General features: G+C 46.7%; 1 protein-coding gene across 1 annotated transcript in view; it reads left to right on the forward strand.

The window, feature by feature from the left end:
• Positions 1-19,908, forward strand: part of LOC115251927 (uncharacterized) — a 29,218-nt gene that overhangs the window by 7,267 nt on the left and 2,043 nt on the right. The window contains exons 6-8 of the mRNA XM_029845739.1: positions 14,044-15,718; positions 15,952-16,019; positions 18,889-19,858. Coding sequence (XP_029701599.1) covers positions 18,893-19,858 — 966 coding nt within the window. The 5' untranslated portion in view covers positions 14,044-15,718; positions 15,952-16,019; positions 18,889-18,892. The remainder of the gene's footprint in view (positions 1-14,043; positions 15,719-15,951; positions 16,020-18,888; positions 19,859-19,908) is intronic.

A 19,908-nucleotide genomic window follows, 5' to 3' on the forward strand; every position in this document is an offset into this window, starting at 1 on the left:
CATTACTGCTGATGCCACACCGATCCGCCTGTCGTTCCATCCTTCCCTCACTCATGAACAAGACCCCAAGGTACTTAAACTCCTCCACTTGGGGCAGGATCTCCTCCTTGACCCGGAGAAGGCACTCCACCTTTTCCGGCTGAGAACCATGGCCTCGGATTTGGAGGTGCTGATTTTCATCCCAGCCGCTTCACACTCGGCGGCGAACCGATCCAGCGATCGTTGGAGGTTACGGGCCGATGACGCCAACAGGACAACATCATCTGCAAAGAGCAGAGACCTGATCCTGATATTGTCACTCATGACATTGATAATAAGACAATAGTGACTTGTTAATCAATGACACAAGGGACTATTTGCCAGTGTTTTCATTTTAGGACATTATTCACAGTAAACAAGCAAACAAGCAAGCATAATAATAGATATAGAAGAATAAGAACAAAGGAATCCATTAACACACTAAAAAGACCATTTGGAGCCTAAATCCTTTAATTCAAATATTTTCCTCACTATATAATAAGTATCAAATCAAATCAAATCAATCTTTATTTATATAGCGTCTTATACAATCAAAATTGTTTCAAGGCGCTTTCCAGAATCCCAGGGCCTAACCGCAGACAAGCAACATTGGCAAGGAAAAACTCCCCTTTAACAGGAAGAAACCTTGAGCAGGACCAGGCTCATGTAGGGGGACCCTCCAGTTGATGGCAGGCTGGGTAAAGGAGGAGAGGAGAGGAGAGGAGAGGAGAGGAGAGGAGAGGAGAGGAGAGGAGAGGAGAGGAGAGGAGAGGGACAAGGAGAGGGAGAAGGAGAGAGAAGGAGAGGGAGGGGGAGAGGAGAGGAGAGGAGAGGAGAGGAGAGGAGAGGAGAGGAGAGGAGAGGAGAGGCACAGAGCACAGAAACACACACAAAAATACACTATACAATGGGTCAGCGGGGCCGGAGGTCGTCATGCAGCTCCGAAAGGCGGCGATACCTGTAAATAAATAGAGAAGGGAGGGGGGGGGAGAAGCAGAAAAACTACATAGGAATCATCATAACTAGTCTGCTTGATGAGGAGGAGGAAAGGAGAGGATGATAGTAACTGGAACTACAGAATTAACAACAATAAGCTTTTTCAAAGAGGTAGGTTTTAAGTCTGATCTTAAAAGTAGCGATGGAGTCAGCCTCCCGTACCTGGACAGGGAGCTGGTTCCATAGCAGGGGGGCCTGGTAGCTAAATGCTCGGCCCCCCATTCTACTCCTAGAAACTCTGGGAACCACAAGTACACCAGCATTCTGAGAGCGGAGCGGTCTATTGGGCTGATAAGGTATCACTAGCTCCTCCAGGTAGGATGGAACTAACCTTGTAGGTCAAAAGAAGGGTTTTAAAAATTATTCTAAATTTAACGGGCAGCCAATGAAGCGACGCCATTACAGGAGTTATGTGATCTCTTTTGTCAATACCTGTCAGTACTCTGGTTGCAGCATTTTGGATCAACTGGAGGCTTCTTAAAGAGTTGTTTGGACACCCTGATAATAAAGAATTACAATAGTCCAGCCTGGAATTAACAAAAGCATGAATTAACTTTTCAGCATCATGCCTCGTCCGTAGCTTCCTGATCTTTGTGATGTTCCTCAGGTGAAAAAAGGCACTTCTAGAGACTAATTTAATGTGTGAGTTGAAGGAGAGATTTTGATCAAAAGTTACTCCTAGATTCCTCACAGAGAGACTAGATGTTAATGATATACCATCTAGAGTGATCATGTGATCTAATCTATTCCTGAGAGGTTCAGGACCAAACACCATGACCTCAGTTTTTCCTGAGTTAAGGAGGAGGAAATTTGAAGACATCCAGGACTTTATGTCTTTAAGACAGGTCTGGAGCTTCACTAACTTCTCTGTCTCCTCTGGTTTCATGGATAAATAAAGCTGAGTGTCATCAGCATAACAATGAAAATGTATCCCATGCTGCCGAATAATGCTCCCTAAGGGAAGCATGTACAAGGTGAAGAGGATTGGTCCAAGTACAGAACCTTGAGAAACCCCATGGCTAACCCTACAGTATGAGGAAGGAACACCATGGACATGAGCAAACTGGTATCTATCAGATAAATATGACCTAAACCAGTCTAGTGCTGTCCCTTTAATCCCAATCACATGTTCCAGTCTATGTAACAGGATGCTGTGATCAACTGTATCAAAAGCAGCACTGAGGTCCAGCAGATCCAGCATAGAGACCAGTCCATGATCTGAAGCTATGAGAAGATCATTAGTAACTTTAAGAAGTGCTGTTTCTGTGCTGTGATGAGCTCTAAAGCCTGACTGAAACATCTCAAACAGGCTGTTTCTCTGCAGGTGCTCCAGTAACTGAGTCACCACCACCTTCTCAAGAACTTTAGAGATAAAAGGAAGGTTGGATATTGGCCTATAGTTTGTTAACGCATCGGAATCCAGTGATGGTTTCTTAAGCAACGGCTGCCACCTTGTAGGACCGGGGTACATAACCTGACACGAAAGAACCATTGATCTGGTCCAGGATAGAACTGCCTATCATTGGTAAAACATCCTTCAACAGGTGTGTTGGGATGGGATCTAAAAGACAAGTGGTGGTCTTGGATTTCTGAATTAGCGATGACGCCTCAGAAAAATATATAGGGGTTAAGGAGTTTAAGGGCTCGTTGGAGAACCTGTATGTTCACACAGTCAGCACATCTGGTGATGGTCCAGTTGTAGGGATGGCCTGGTTAGCTTTCTCTCTGATAGCTAGAACTTTATCAGTGAAGAAGCTCATGAAGTCTTCACCACTAAGGGAAGAAGGGATACGCGGATCTAAAACACTGTGACTCTTGGTTAATTTGGCCACAGTGCTGAAAAGAAACCTGGGGTTGCTCTTATTTTCCTCAATTAAAGAAGAAAAATAAGATGTTCTAGCCTTACGGAGGGCCTTTTTATAAACTAATAGACAGTCTTTCCAGGCTACATGATAGCTGTCTATTTTACAAGAATGCCACTTCCTTTCCAGTCTTCACACTTTCTGCTTGAGGGTCCTGATATGTGAATTATACCAGGGGGCACACCCCCTCTGAGTTACTATTTTCTTTTTCAGGGGGGCAACAGAATCAAGCGTGATTCTCAGTGAGGTTGCTGCACCTTCAGCAATAGAGTCAACCTCAGCAGGGCTAAGATTATAATGATTGATCCCTGGGGAAACACACAGTGGTCCTGGGATTAGCACAGGGATCCCTTCCTTAAACTTAGCTACAGCATTATCTGAAAGACATCTGCTATAGTAAGACTTTGTTCTGAGCATAGAAGAATCCTTAATCATAAATGTGAAAGTGATCAAAGAATGATCTGACACCAGTGGGTTCTGAGGGAACTAGATCTAAGGTGTGGTTGAAGCTATGAGTTGGTTGGTTTATCTGCTGGAGGAAACCAACTGACTCAAGTAATGAAATGAAGCCATTTCTAAAGCTGTCATTTACAACGTCTACATGGATATTAAAATCTCCAATGATAATGACTTTGTCCATTCTAAGGACCAAGTCAGATAAGAAATCAGAGAACTCAGACAGGAACTCTGAATGTGGCCCAGCAGGGGGCCGATATACAACTACAAACAGAAGTGGCTTTTCTGCCTTCCAATTCAGATGGGTGATGCCAAGAGTCAGGCTTTCGAATGAACTGGAGCCATATTTTGGTCTAGGATTAATTAATAACTTGGAGTGATAGATTGCTGCCACTCCCCCTCCTCAACCAGTAACACAAGGAATATGATAATTAAGATGGGTAGGAGGAGTAGATTCATTTAAGCTAACATACTCCTCCTCCTGAGGCCAGGTCTCAGTAAGACAAAATAAATCAATGTGATGATCCGCTATCAGGTCGTGCACTAACAGGGATTTACACAAAAGAGATCTAATATTTAACAGTCCACACTTAATTGTGATATTAGTTTCTCCAACTTGTGCTTTAGTATTAATTTTAATAAGGTTATGGTGATTGACCGCTCCCCTGCTCTGTGCTTGGTGAACTTTTAACCGTGGAACAGAGACTACCTCTATAGTGTTAAATATGTTATTGTTGGTGGATGAGGGTTCTATGGAAGCAGCAGAGAGGTGTGTAAGACTACAACTCTGCATCCTGGTCTGGACCCTGGATTGTCAGGTCACTTTGGGTCTAATAAAATTAGCCAAATTACTAGAAATGAGAGAGGCACCATCCCCTGTGGGATGGACACCGTCTCTCTTAATCAGACCAGGTTTTCCCCAAAAAGTGCTCCAATTGTCTATAAAGGCCACCTGGTTTTCGGGGCACCACCATGACAGCCAGCGACGGAGCGACGACATGCGGCTAAACATCTCATCGCTGGCCAGATTGGGGAGGGGATGCTACGGAGTCCGACATCGTTTTTGCGTAGTTACACACCGACTCCAAGTTAATTTTGGTGACCTCCGACTGACAAAGCCGGGTGTCGTTGGCTCCGACGTAAATAATAACTTTACCAAATTTACGTTTACGTCTCGCCAGCAGCTGTAAATTTGCTTCTATGTCGTCCGCTCTGGCCCCCGGAATGCACTTGACTATGGTCGCTGGAGTCGACTTCACGTAGCGCAAAACAGAGTCGCTAATTACCAGGGTCGGTTTCTCGGCGGGTGTGTCGCCGAGTGGGGAAAAATGGTTAGCCACAGGAAGCGGTTGGTGGTGCACCGTGGGCCTTTGTTTTGGGCTACGCTTCCTACGAACCGTCACCCAGCCGCCCTGGCTAGCCGGCTGCTCGGCTGCTGCCGGGGGACCGCTAGCTGAAGCTACGCTAGGCGGCTCCGAAGCAGCTAGCTTCTCCTGGCTACCTGACACAACTCCAGCTAACTCCAAGCCGCACACACACACACACATAGTAATTCCAGCCATCAAGCTTCAGTGTTTGGACAGGTTTTGACCAGGTATCTTATTACTATTATTTGATATTATTTATTAATATTCATGAAGAAAGAGTGGGCGCTTAGAAATTACAATTCTTCTTGCTCCTTTTTGAATATGTATTTGTGTTTCCTAAATTAAAGGTATTCTCTTTTATTTTTGTTCTTAATTGTGTTCAAAATTAGGATGGTGGCAGCTCTGTAGTCTGGCGGTCTCAACCAAGTACGGTATTTGAGTCCCATAGATGTTCATTCTTTTCATGATTCAAGTTTATGGTTTTTGTTTGCTTCAAGCCATAATAGTCAAAATTTAAAGATGCTTGAAATACATCGGTCTGTGTGTAAAGAATTTCTATAATATATGCTTAATTTGGTAAACTGAAGGCAGCTTCACCCCTGAATGAGTTGCCAGCTCATCACAGAGTCCGCGGGGTACCCAGCTCAAGGGTACTTAGGCAGTGAGGATGCCCTTTTACCTCCCCATGCTACCAGAACCTCTCCACCTCCACTTTTGACTTGCTTGAACCGAAAACCCTCCCCTTCTTACTGGAGAGTTCTTAGAGCTACCACCGTCGCCCCAGATATAGCGGTTAAGAAAAAGAATAAATAATAAAATAATAAAAAAATAACATACCAAAAGTAAAACTTTTAAAGCAGAATATTAATACTACAACTGAAACAATGGTAAAGAACACGCGTTCACAAATAGCGCCCTCTAGCGGCCATAATAAAAAAGACTACCTGCACAGTGACAAGTTCAGTTCTGAACTGAAGAAGCCTTCTAGATAGAAGGCAAAACGTCTTCAAGAGAAGAAACCCAGTCCAGTTGACAGAGAAAACTACCTTGGAAAACACTGGGATGCAACAACTGATCCCCTGTGGCAGACACTTAGGGGCGTATCTCACACCCAGGTGATGCATGGGGTAATGGGGGTGGTTTGCCCTGGTTAGTTAATGCACTATTCGAGGTGCCAGCTTTAGTAGCTGGTGGTTGCTGAATAAAGACGTCCAAACCATCTGCTCTGTCCGAGTCGTTACTCGTCCTGCCACATTGGTGACCCCGTTTGAACATGTTCGAGGCAGCAGACGAAGGTATCTCCTCTTCGCCACGTCGCCCCGACTCACGCAGCCAGCTAGCTTCACCGCGTCCGTGAAGCAGCCCCGCTTCTGGCAGAGCGACCCGGCTCCGTGGTTCCAGCATGTCAAAACGCTGTTCCACCTGCGAGGAATCACCGAGGACCACTACAGGTATTATGGTGGTCGCGGCTCTGGACCAGCAGTCCACATGCCGCGTCATGCAGCTGCACGGCAAGTAAACAGCGCTCAAGGAACTCCTGCTCTGGAGGTACAGCCAGTGCGCCGCGGAAAGGTCGAATAAACTGCTTTCCCTGCCGGGTTTGGGCAATGGTTCTGTGGTGGACCTGATGGACAGCATGCTGTCATTGCTGGGCTCAGACGAGGACAGGTTCCTTTTCCCGCACATTTTCCTGTGCCAGCTTCCACATCCGGTTCGGGCGACCTTGGCGAACTTCCCAAGTTTGGCTGCAGGTAATTTTCAGGATTTGGCTGAGGAGGTGGATCGTGTGCTGCTGACTGCTAGGAGGACCTCAGAGCATGTTGGTGGATTCTCAGCGGCTGGTACCAGAAGACACAGACCAGGCGATGGTGGCTGGAGTTTCCTCCCGGAGGAGGAAGAGTGACCTGTGTTTTTTCCACCAGCGTTTTGGCCACAAGGCCCGGTGCTGCATTCCTCCATGTGCATTCAAGATGCAGGGAAACGCCAGGGCCAGCACTCAGTAGCAGCTGTGGTGAACAAGAGGAGCTGCTGTTTGTGAAAGACTCCCTGTCAGGCTGGCGGTTCCTGGTGGATTCTGGCTCACAGAAGAGCCTCCTCCCTCCAGGCAGTGCAAACCTGTCATTCTTGGGCACAGGCCCCCAGCTGACTGCCGCTAATGGTTCCTCCATTGAGACATTTGGTAGCAGGTCAGTGACTGTTTTTCTGGGCGCAGTTTCACATGGGACTTTGTGTTAGCCTCCATTACTGTTTCCATTATCGGTACAGATTTTCTGTGTTCACATGGTCTGCTGGTGGATGTTGCTAACCAATGTTTAATCGATGCTATTTCCTTTGCCACCTTTCCATGTCTGACGGGGGGACCTGTGGCGCTGGCACATGCCAGTTTTGCTGCGGCGGGTAATGTTTTTCAGCGATTGCTGGGTGATTTTCCGTTGCTTACTACGCCTGCGTTTTCCATGGTCGCCATGAAGCACGGGGTGGAGCACTTCATACCCACCGCGGGTCTGCGGGTCTGCACGCGCACGGCGGCTCGATGCTGTGAAGTTGGCGACGGCTAAGGAGGAATTCGCCACAATGGAGCGTTTGGGAATTGTGCTGTGCTCTAACAGCCCATGAGCCTCTCCGCTCCACATGGTGCCCAAGGCGGATGGCACTTGATGGCTGGTGATTACCCCCGTTTGGGCTGTTTGAGTTCCTGCGCATGCCTTTCGGCCTGAAGGGGGCAGCGCAGACATTTCAGCGATTGATGGACTCGGTATTGTGTGACCTCACCTTTGTGTTAGTCTATTTGGACGACATTTTGGTAGCAAGTCCATCGGCAGATGAGCATCTGACACACCTTGGGCAGGTTTTTCAGCGGCTGGCAGATCATGGCCTGATCATATACCCAGTGAGATGCCAGTTTGGTCTGCTGGTGATTGATTTCTTGGGCCACCTCATTTCTTCCAAGGGTGCAGTTCCGTTGCCATCTACGGTGCAGGCGGTGGCAGAATTTCCGGTCTTTGTTAAGGCCCTGCAGGAGTTCTTGGGGATGGTGAATTTTTAGAACCGTTTTCTCCCCAGGGCAGCCCATCTCCTGCAGCCACTGTATGAGGCCCTACGGATGAAGAGAGCTACTGATCAGGACAACTGGACTACCGAGCAGGTCCAGGCTTTTGAGGGGGCCAAGGCTGCCTTAGCCAACGCCACACTGTTGGTGCATCAGGCACCTAGGGCAGCCATCACTTTGACGACTGACGCGTCAGATGTGGCCGTCGGGGCGGTGGTTGAACAGAGCGTGGGTGGTGCATGGCAGCCCCTCACATTTTTCAGCCGCGGGACAATGAGCGAAAGTACAGCATTTTTGACTCACATTGTACATGACTACACGTTATTTTCATTTTCTGCTCGAGGGCCGATCTTTCACGGCTTATGTCGACCACAAACCTCTGACATTCGCTATGTCAGTGGTCTCTGAGCCTTGGTCTGCGCATCAGCAGCGTCACCTGGCGGCAGTCTCAAAGTTCACGACTGACATTCGGCACCTAGATGGAAAAGCTAACCCAGTGACCGATTGTCTGTTGCATGTGCTGATTTATCCTGTGCACCTAGGGCTGGATTTCTCTGCCACTGTGGCCAACCAGTCTGGGGACCCGGAAATACGGGCTCTAGAGTCCACCGGTACAGGCCTGAAGTTTGAGGAGGCAGTAGTACAGGATGGTGGTCCTGTCCTCCTTTGTGACGTCTCCACCGGTCGTCCCTGACCTGTGTTCCTGGTGGCCTGGCACCGCAGGGTCTTTGATATGGTCCACTCCCTCTCACACCCGGGGGTTCGCGCATCGGTGAAACTGGTGAGTGCCAAGTTTGTCTGGCCTGGCCTTCACAAAGAGGTCAGGGAATGGACAACTGCTTGTGTAGCATATCAGCGTGCTAAGGTTCACCAGCACACCAAGGCACCCCTTGAACCAGGTACGGGAGGCTGACTCCATCGCTACTTTTAAGATCAGACTTAAAACCTCTTTGAAAAAGCTTATTGTTACTAATTCTGTAGTTCCAGTTACTATCATAGATAGACAAATTACCATACTCAGGGGGTCGTCTAATCGTTAGGTCACATCTTAGCTGTGCTGTTATAGGCCAAGGCTGTCCGGAAACATGATCACCTGACAGGCCTCTGTCACCCCACTGGGTCATGGTTTCCTCTCCTCTCCTCTTCTTTCCTCCTCCTCATCAAGCAGACTAGTTATGCTGATTCCTGCGTAGTTTTTCTGCCCCCCCCCCCCCTCTCTCTCTCTATTCATTTACAGGTATCGCCGCCTTCGGAGCTGCATGATGACCTCCGGCCCCGCTGACCTGCTGTATAGTGTATTTTTGTGTGTGTTTCTGTGCTCTGTGCTCTGTGCCTCTCCTCTCCTCTCCTCTCCTCTCCTCTCCTCTCCTCTCCTCTCCTCTCCTCTCCTCTCCTCTCCTCTCCTCTCCTCTCCTCTCGCTCTCTCTACCCAGCCGGCCATCAGCAGGCCCTGGGATTCTGGAAAGCGCCTTGAAACAATTTTGATTGTATAAGATGCTATATAAATAAAGATTGATTTGATTTGATTGATTTGATTTGATTTGATTTGATTTGATTTGATTTGAACTGTTCACAATTCCAGCCAGACAGTTTGACCACGTGCATGTGGACCTGGTGGGACCCTTACCTCCCTCCCAAGGGTACACTCATCTGCTCACTATGGTGGATCGGACCACCAAGTGGCCGGAGGTGGTCCCTCTTTCCTCCACGACATCGGCAGACGTCGCTTGAGCATTTCTTTCTGCATGGGTCGCACGTTTTGGCTCCCCTTCTGACATTACTACTGGCAGGGGACCTCAGTTTGTTTCGGAACTCTGGTCATCAATGGCTAGATCATTGGGCACTCAAGTTCACTGTACTACCGCATACCATCCTCAGGTTAATGGGCTATGTGAACGCTTCCACCGTTCACTCAAGGCTGCATTGCGTGCCGCGCTCTGAGATGACAGCTGGGTAGATCGTTTACCTTGGATGATGCTTGATTTGCGTTCAGCTCCTAAGTAGGATTTGGATGCTTTTCCTGTGGAATTGGTTTTGGGGCAACCACTTCATGTTCCAGGGAAATTTTGGCAGAAAGTGCTCTCCCTTGTAACTTTCCTGCCAGAAGTTCCTTTTCAGCCGGGCCCACTCTGGCTCCAGCCCCCGTGCTCCACTGTTTTCCGTTGTTTGTACCGACGGAATTGACAACGGCCCGTTTTGTTTTGTTGCCCTCCGTATGATGGCCCATTCCGGGTGCTCGAGGCGGGAGCGAAGAGTTTCGTGCTCGATATAGGTGGTCGGTCAGAGAGGGTCACATTAGATAGACTGAAGCCTACGCATTTGCTGGTTGGGCAGGATGTGTTGCCGGCTCAGGCCCCCGTCGGGGCTGTCCTCCTTCTAAGGTCCAGAATGTCCTGTCTGATGATTTTTGTTCTAATTTACAGCCTGCTGTGGACTTTTTTACTCCTGCCTGCGACTCATCTGTGTTCCCTGAAGAGGGAAGCCCCACAAGAGCTGTTACGGCAGGTTGATTAAACCCCCTGTCAGCGACTGATATATACAGTATATATATATAAGATTAAGATTAAGATTAAGATTAAGATGGACTTTATTCATCCCCGTGGGGAAATTGAATTATAGTAGCAGCGAATGCAGAGTAAAGAGACAGAAAAAAATAAATACAGATAGATTAGAATGTTATAAGCATATATACAGCATATATTATAAGCATATATATAATATATACATAATATAATATATACATATTATAAGCATATATACATAAATATAGAATAAATTAGAAATAAAATTACAACATAAACATTACACAATTATTGTTGAGTTGGTTTGAGTGAATTGTACAGTTTAATGGCGGACGGCAGGAATGACTTCCTGTACCGTTCCTTGGAGCAGCGAGGCTGCAGGAGTCTGTTGCTGAAGCTGCTCCTCAGTTTGTCCACTGTGTTATGGAGGGGGTGGGAGGGACTGTCCATGATTGTCCGCAGTTTCAACACCATCCTGTCCCTCACCACCTCGTCCAAGTTATCAAGTCTACAGCCAACAACAGACCCTGCCTTTTTGATGAGTTTGTTGAGTCTGTTGGCATCCTTTGCTTTAATGCCTGCACCCCAGCACACTGCAGCAAAGAAGATGGTGCTAGCCATAACAGACTGGTAGAACATCTGGAGCATCCTGCTGCAAACACTGAAGGACCTGAGTCTCCTGTGGAAATAGAGTCTGCTCATGGCCTTCTTGTAGACAGCATCGGTGTTTGTGGACCACTCCAGTTTATTGTCCAGCTGAACACCCAGGAACCTGTAAGATGGGACTATTTCCACGTCCTTCCCACTGATGCAGACTGGGGAGGGTGGGGACTTGCTTTTTCTGAAATCCACCACCATCTCCTTCGTCTTGGTCACGTTGAGCTGCAGAAGGTTCTCCCTGCTCCACCTGACAAAACTCTCCACAAGGTCCCTGTATTCATCCTCCTGTCCATTCTCCACACACCCGACTATGACTGTGTCATCCGAGTACTTCTGGAGATGACATGTCTCAGAGTGGTACTGGAAGTCGGCTGTGTAGGTGGTGAACAGGAATGGGGAGAGCACAGTTCCTTGAGGAGCTCCTGTGTTGCTCATCAGGGGGTCGGACACACAGCTCCGCAGTCTCACAAACTGTGGCCGACCTGTCAGGTAGTCCTCGATCCAAGAAACAAGGGGAGCATCCATCTGCATCTTCTCCAACTTCGCCCTCAGCAGTCTTGGCTGGATGGTATTGAAGGCAGAAGAGAAGTCGAAGAACATGACCCGCACTGTGGTGTTTAGTCTGTCCAAGGAGGAGTAAGCCCTCTGCAGCAGGTATATCACTGCGTCATCAACCCCCACCTTGGGCTGATAGGCAAACTGCAGAGGGTCCTGAAAGGGGCTCACCAGAGGTCTGAAGTGTGACAGCACCAGCCGCTCCATGACCTTCATAATGTGGGAGGTCAGTGCTATTGGCCTGTAGTCACTCGGTGCCACAGGATGGGTCTTCTTTGGCACCGGGACCAGGCAGGATGTCTTCCAAAGCACTGGGATCCTCTGAAGATGAAGGCTCTGGTTGAACAGGTGCTGCAGTATCCCACACAGCTGCCTGGAGCAGTTCCTCAGCACTCGTGGGCTGATGCCGTCCGGTCCGGCAGCCTTTCTCTGGTTGAGCCTCTCCAGCTCTCTCCTCACCTGGCCAGACGTGAAGGATAGTCCTGTCGGGGGGATGGGTGACATGCTGGGATCCATGTAGGGTGTCAGCAGGGGGGAGGGGGAAGAAGTTGGCAGAGGTGTTAGGGGCTCTGGGAGGTGTGAAGGGGACCCATTGTTATCCAGAGGAATATTGGGACAGCTGGGGGAGGGGGAGCTAGAGTCAAACCTGTTGAAAAACTGGTTCAACTCATTGGCTTGGTCCACGTTCCCATCAGCTGAGCGTATTCCTTTCTTCTGGAAGCCAGTGATCGTCCTCATCCCACTCCAAACATCCCTGGTCTGGTTCCTCTCCAGTCTCTCCTCCAGCTTCTTCCTGTAGGCGTACTTGCTCTCCTTCAGACTGCGTTTCAGTTCCTTCTGTACACTCCTGAGCTCAGCCGGGTCCCCAGCAGTGAAGGCCCTCTTCTTCTTATTCAAAAGGGCCTTCAGGTCACTTGTCACCCATGGTTTGTTGTTTGGGTAACAGCGTACCTTCTTGGTGGGGACGGAGTTCTCAGTGCAGAACTTGATGTAGTCGGAAACACAGTCTGTCAGTCCATCCAGGTCCTCACCATGTGGTTCACAGAGAGCAGACCAGTTGGTGGTCTCCAGGGCATCCCGCAGACAGTCCATGGCACCATCAGACCATTTCATAACAGTCCTCACAGTGACTGGTTGCTGCTGAACCACAGGTGTGTATGATGGGGAGAGCAGCACGAGATTGTGGTCAGACTTGCCTAGCGGAGGGAGTGCAGTGGAGGTGTATGCACTGGTGACATTAGCATACAGTAGATCCAAAGTCTTCCTGTCTCTCGTGCTGCACTGGACATACTGGTGGAATGTAGGGAGAGTGGACTTAAGGGAGGCATGATTGAAGTCCCCTGTGATGAGGATAAAGGCTCCGGGATGTTTAGTCTGCAGGTCAGCCGTGACAGAGTGGATGACGTCACAGGCCGAGTCCGCTTTACCGGTCGGAGGAATATAAACGGTGATGGCGATGACGTTAGTAAACTCCCGTGGCAAATAGTATGGACGGAGTCCGATAGCAATAAGTTCCACGTCGGGACTGCACACGCGCTCCTTGACGTGAATATGCTCCGGGTTGCACCACCTGTTGCTAACGAACACGGCCAGTCCCCCTCCTTTCTTCTTACCGGCCGCGGTGGTGTCTCGGTCCGCTCGCACAGTGGTGAAACCAGCGATCGTCACATTAGAGTCCGGTATCAGTCCATGGAGCCACGTCTCCGTGAAACACATGATACTGGCCTCTCTGTACTCCCGCTGGGTCCGTGTGAGCGCCTCCAGCTCGTCCATCTTATTCGCCAGGGACCTGACATTCCCCGTTATGACCGCGGGGACGCAGGGTTTAAAACGTCGCCTCTTCATCCTCTGTTTAACTCCAGCCTTAGTCCCTCGTTGTTTCCTCCTCACCTCCTTAGGGATTTGGGGCTTCTCTCCGACCACAAAGGATGGTGGTCTTAGAGCCATCAGCTGGTCGCGTGTATAGACAATACCGCTCCGCTTCTCGGCACAGCTGATGGGGGCCGCGAATAACCCAAGCACCGCAAAACAGAGAAAAAAGTATTCGAGCCTCCAAAACATGGTGTCTGAATACTCCAGTTGAAAATGGAAAGAAAGAAAGAAAATCCAAATAGAAAAGAATGTAAACAAGTATAGAAAACACTACGAAAGTTTAAAAAGAACAATTAAGTTTAGGGAGCTGCTACTACTGGCTGCCGCCTGAGACAGCGCCATATATATATATATATATATATATATATATATATATATATATATATATATATATATATATACAGTATATATATATGTGTGCGTGTGTGTGTGTGTGTGTGTGTATGTATATATGGATTTATTGTCTAGATTTAGTGAAATTGTGGATGCATATCATGCCACATGCAACCACAGGACTGTCACCATTTGAAATGATGTACGGTAGACCTTACGTCTTACCTCCATTCCAACAAAAGACAGGAGATGATGAAGTAGAAATGAGAGTTGCAGATTACATGAGAAAAATACTGCAAGCAAAAGATGTTCAAAGAATGAATAATCTGCCAGATATGCCTTTGTCTCCCCAGGAAGAAGATAACAGCGTTGACGTGGGAGACTATGTGTGGGTGAAGCGCATTCGAAGAGCCAAGTGGAGTGACCCATGCTGGGAAGGCCCGTTCCAGATCCTGTTGAAGACACCTACAGCAGTGCGGATAGCGGAACGACCCTCGTGGGTACATCTTTCCCACTATAAGAAACAAGGGACACTTCCAGGTGAAAACAAGGGAGCAGTGACGGTTTGTCCGTAAACGGCTGACGGCCTGTATAGGTCCAGCAACGGCTGAACCTCGTCAGAACCTGAGAAGAGGAGAAAAAGAAATGAAGTTGTTCTTCCTGGTTGTGGTAAGTGCTGTGGTGGGGGGACTTGTGAGTTTCGGCCATTGGAATTTCCATCAGGTGGGATGTAATCAGGGACAGAATATTACTTTAGAGCGAAACAGCCAACATGTAAGTACAAAACGTACTGTAGTCAATCACTTAGATCATTCATGGTTACATCCTAGTAGAGAATTGTCACATACTTACAGCTAAACACATGGTGGCGCTATGCTAACTTTACAGCGCACACCCAATAACCATTTAAATTGCTATGTATGCTCAATGCTACCGATCTCCGCACACACCCCACGGGTAACCCCCAAGCCAATGAAGGACCCGGAAGGGCATTGTTTTGTTCACATACGTGTGGGCAAAACGGGAGTGTATAAGATTTGATTAAACAATGTAACACAGTACATGCGTAAAAATTGTTCTCAAGAACCCCTGAGAGAAATGGCGGGAAAGATTGAGCAATACAAAATCCCCGTGCAGATTATGGGTAATCACACATACTGTTATGCGCAAGAAGGTCAGACACAACTAGGATCGCTACATGCTGACACTTGCAGGATCATCTATACACCCTGCAAGGTAACAAAAGATTGGGAACGAAGTGCGACGCTGATTTACCAACCGTCCTGTCTAAGGCGAACCAACTACAATTATACAGCCTGTAATGAAGAATGTGCCCAAGATCGTCATTGTGGTTCCTATATGTTTAACAAGACTACACACTACATCGTGCACTTATTCACAAGGTGCACCAGGACAGAATGGCACATATTTGATCAACAACGGTTGGTGGCTTTGTGGACACAACACGTATGCTCACCTACCAGCAAACTGGTCGGGAGTGTGCGCTCCGGTCCACCTCAATGATCATACAGTCATAAATTATGCTGCTAATGCTAGAACCGTTCCACAGTCACGTCGCAGGAGAGACTTAAATATAGATTTGAAACCACGTGACTCAGTGTACCGCAAGAGTTTAAACACTGGACAGAGGGAGAAAAGGTTGTTACACTGTAAAATCCAATAGCTGCCCTGACATGCAAACATTAGTTAACTTTACTAGGTTATCCAAAATATGCATATGTTACTGGTATTTATTAAGTAACAGTCACTTGCATGGTGAAAAACGCAAAATACTTAGTGTTTAGAGTGAAGATTACTTCATTTATAGTTAAGCTCACTCGCAACAATAAGTAGCCAACACAGTCTCACTCACACTGCGCATTCAAAGAAGTGCGCCTGCGCAGTAACAACATTCAGTTTCCCGCTCAGCTACCAATGCACCAGCCCAGTACGCAGGCCGGGGCACTGAGGGCAGCCTGCTGATTTGGATTTTTCGTCGTCTTCTTTATTCTTTTGAAGAAAGGTAAGGTAAGTTATCCATCATTTTTTGCCTGTTAATATGTTTTAATTACTGCTACGACTGTTAGCGTTAGCGAGCTAACGTTAAGATTAAGATTAAGATTAAGATGGACTTTATTCATCCCCGTGGGGAAATTGAATTATTAGCGGCATAACGTTAGCCTAACCGCTACCGCTAGCTGTTAATTGGATTTTGCCCATGGTTACCACAGACATCCATTGTTTAAAAAAAAAAAATACAGGAAGCTGGAGCTCCAGCAGTGCTGAGAGGGCTGAAGAAAACTTCCCCTGACATCTTACCTGCAAGGTGGTGAGTAGATGATGACTATATTTTCATTTTTGGGTGAACTGTTCCTTTAAGGGTTTATAACCACCAGCAGTAGAAACGTTTTTGACAAAGTGCTGCACCTTAATTAGATTAAATTGAGAGACTGTTCTTACTTAAAATCTCCTTCGAAAATATTTCTTGCAGATGCATTGGAACTGTAAGCAGTGCCTCTTTTCCGCAGACAAAAGAGGAAAGTTGTTAAAACACTGTCGCCCTAAAACATGGAGGTTTTACTCGGCAACAACCAACACCATGCCTTCATATGGATTGCTTGTGCATTTTCAAATCTTTTAATGCACTCAAAGTTCATTTATCTGTTTGGCATTCTTAATCAGACATTGGACAAGCAAGTAAACCCACAGTTGTGTTTCATTGCCAGTTATGTGAATTCATAGAGCCCTGCACTGAAGATGAGTTTTTCAAACATTTACGCACTCATTTAAAACTTAAACAAAGAGTTCTATGTCCATACGAAGGCTGCAAATTTCAGAGCAGTGTATATGCAACATTTAATGCACATAAAGGTCGAGTCCACAGTGGGAGTGCTACATCACAGTTTAAAACTGGAATAATGTCAAACATTGAAGGTCCAGATCAGCTGACTGAAGTAGAGGAAGAAAACCCTTTACAGGATGACATTGAGGGTGAGTTTGAGTCTGAAGATGACACAGGATTTGGAAATCCAACTGGAACGTAACCTGGCTGCACTTTTTTTGAAAATGCAAGCAATCTTGCACATATCTGAAAGTGCTGCCCAAGAAGTAATTCAGCAGCTCAACCAGATTCATTTACTTTCACAACCATTACTACAAAGTGCAGTCAAGAGGATTATCAGTCAACATTGTGGTGATGTGGATGATTCCATAGTGAGTGAGATTTTAGGTGTAGTTTCACAAAGTAATGTCCTGCTGAAGTACACCAATAAAGGAGGATCCCTATCAACAGCTGCCAGGAGAGCATCTTATATACTGCGAGAATTTCCAGTTGTAATGCCAGTTGAGTTTCTTCTTGAGAGAGATAGTCAGTCCATTGTATATGTCCCCATACTGAAAATGCTACAGGCTTTGTTAAGCAATAAGGATATTTTGGACAAGGTGCTGTGTGGAGAGATGTATCCATCAGAAGGATACCACTCATTCAGAGATGGCTCTCATTTCAAAGAAAATGTTCTTTTGAATGTGGAAGAATTTAGGATTGCTCTTGGGCTTTATATTGATGATTTTGAAGTGGCTAATCCACTGGGAACTTCCAAGAAAAAACATAAACTATGTGCCGTATATTGGGTACTTGCTAATCTTGACTCCAAATATCGATCAGCTCTTCACTCCATTCAACTAGCACTGTTATGTAAGGTCAACACTGTGACAGAACATGGCTATGCAGAGGTTCTTCGTCCACTCCTTCAAGATCTTGCAACTCTTGAGGAACATGGTGTTTATATAGAACAGCTAGCCGAAAGTGTCAGAGGCACTGTATTGTATGTAGCAGCAGACAACTTGGGGGCTCACTCTCTGGCAGGATTCCAGGAGAGTTTTGGAGCAGATCAGTTTTGTCGGTTTTGTCTGTGTAAGCGAGATGACATACAGGATAAGGAGGTCCAATCAGGTCTACACCAGCTAAGGACAAGGGAGAACCATGATTTACATGTGCAAGAGGTTATACATGACCCTACTACGGCCAGACATCATGGTGTTAAAAGAGCGTGTCCATTAAATGAAAACCTGACACACTTCCATGTGGTGCATGGTTTCCCACCTGACATTCTCCACGATTTTTTGGAGGGTATAATACCAGCAGAACTGTCACTGTGTCTAAAGGATTTGATTACCAAGAAGTATGTTTCTTTAGACTCCTTGAATAAGGCTATTAGGCAGTTTGCTTATACATTTTCTGATAAAACTGACCAACCACAGATCATTCCAAAGACCTTCATCTCCAAGGGAACTATTGGCGGAAATGGCCATGAAAATTGGTCCCTTCTGAGGCTGCTTCCATTGATGATAGGCCACGATATCCCCGAGGGGGACCAATCATGGGAGATTCTGATGCTTCTCAAAGATATCCTGGAGTTGGTTATGTCATCACACTTTACAGATGAGTTGATCCACGTCCTGGATTGCAAAATCTCAGAACACAGAGGGTTGCTGCGGGAAACCTTTCCGAACTACAAACTTCGTCCAAAGCATCATTTCATTGAGCACTACCCTAAAATGATAAAAATCTTTGGCCCGCTAGTAGATGTGTGGACGATGCGTTTTGAGGGGAAGCATACATTTTTCAAAAAAGTGGTGCATGACACTCGCAATTTCAAGAATGTGGCACAAACCTTGGCTGTAAGACACCAGAAGATGATGGCCTTTCATTTAGACTCCTCAACATTCTTCAAGCCTCCTTTGGAAATTGATAAAGTGAAGTCAGTTATGGTCGCATCTTTCCCTGACAATGTTCAGAGTTTGTTACATCAGCGAAATGCCAAGCAATGTACAGTGCTAGTTGCATCTTCTGCTAATGTTCATGGTGTTAAATACAGCACAGATATGATCATTTCAGTTGGTAGTTGCTCTGGCCTCCCTGAGTTCAGGAAAATAACACACATTGTTGTCATCAACACAGAAATCCTGTTTGTGTGCAGGCTTTTGACTGCGTGGTACGTTGAACATTTACGTTCCTATGAGTTGTGCCCCCGTGGGGCAGGTTCTCTCACTCTCACCCAGTTATCTGAGCTGAATGATATTTTCCCCTTATCCTCCTATCGAGTGAAAGGCAACGTATATGTGACACTTAAGCGTTACATATCATGCTGAATGACAGCATGTAGACTATGGACTTAAATTATGTTCACTTTTTCTAGGACCATGGAACGCTACAAACTGAGAGTCATCATAACAGAACAGGACATACAGAAAGTGTCACTAGATGAAAAACCAGAAACGGTTGAGGAACTGAAGACCAAAATCAAGGAAAAATGCAAGCTGCAGTATGGCTTCAGTGTTATGTATGAAGATCCGGACTTTGATAATGCCCTCTGCAACCTCGAAGATATAGGGGACTTGCCAGCTACAAGAGCTACTGTGAAGGTGATTCCACTGGTGGTGACTGCCACCACCAGCAGCACATCTGATGCCTCCTGTGCCTCCGATGACACAGAGATTCTGTCCTCACCAAGCTCAACTTCATCAATGAGACAAGAGCCATGGCCAGAGTTTTTTGATATTCCAAATTTCTCTGTTGATTTGGAATTTAGACTGAGACAAGCCAATCTTGTGTATCTACGAGACAAAACGCACTGGAATCCACCAAAAGACGTGAAGCATGGCATTCTGGAAAAGCTTGCTGAAACAATTTACAAATTTGATACCTACACAAGTGTTGAGCGGCTCCAATCTGTGGCACTTGCACTCATCAGTAAACATCCCTGTTTGAGGGAGCCAGGTTCACCAGATGGGTGTTCTGGCTGGAAGCATAGTTTGAAATTCAAAATGGGGAACTATCGTGGTAAACTAAAAAGAGCAGGATGTATAGAGGTTGCAATAAATGCTGGGAAAGGAGGAAGACCACAAATGGCTTCGAAAGGCCTCAAAAGACCCAAAAGGTATGAGGTTAATTACCTACCGGACATTCCTGAGGGGCAGAGTGAGGATAGCCTGGAGGCTGAGAGAAAACTCCTGGTTGAAGAAATGAAAAAACGGAACCCCAGTGGAGCTGTCATCGCCTCAAAGATGGACCAGACCTTCCCATTGCGGAGAAGAGAGATTGTAGAGGCCGGACCTCCAGTGAAAACTTTGAAGGAGCGGTGGCCCGCTCTTTTTACGGAGAGACAAGTATGTACTGACATTATAATAATTATAATAAAATAGTTTTTCCTTTTTGA

The sequence above is a fragment of the Takifugu rubripes genome, chromosome 13, assembly GCF_901000725.2.
Source record: "Takifugu rubripes chromosome 13, fTakRub1.2, whole genome shotgun sequence".
NCBI lineage: Eukaryota > Metazoa > Chordata > Actinopteri > Tetraodontiformes > Tetraodontidae > Takifugu > Takifugu rubripes.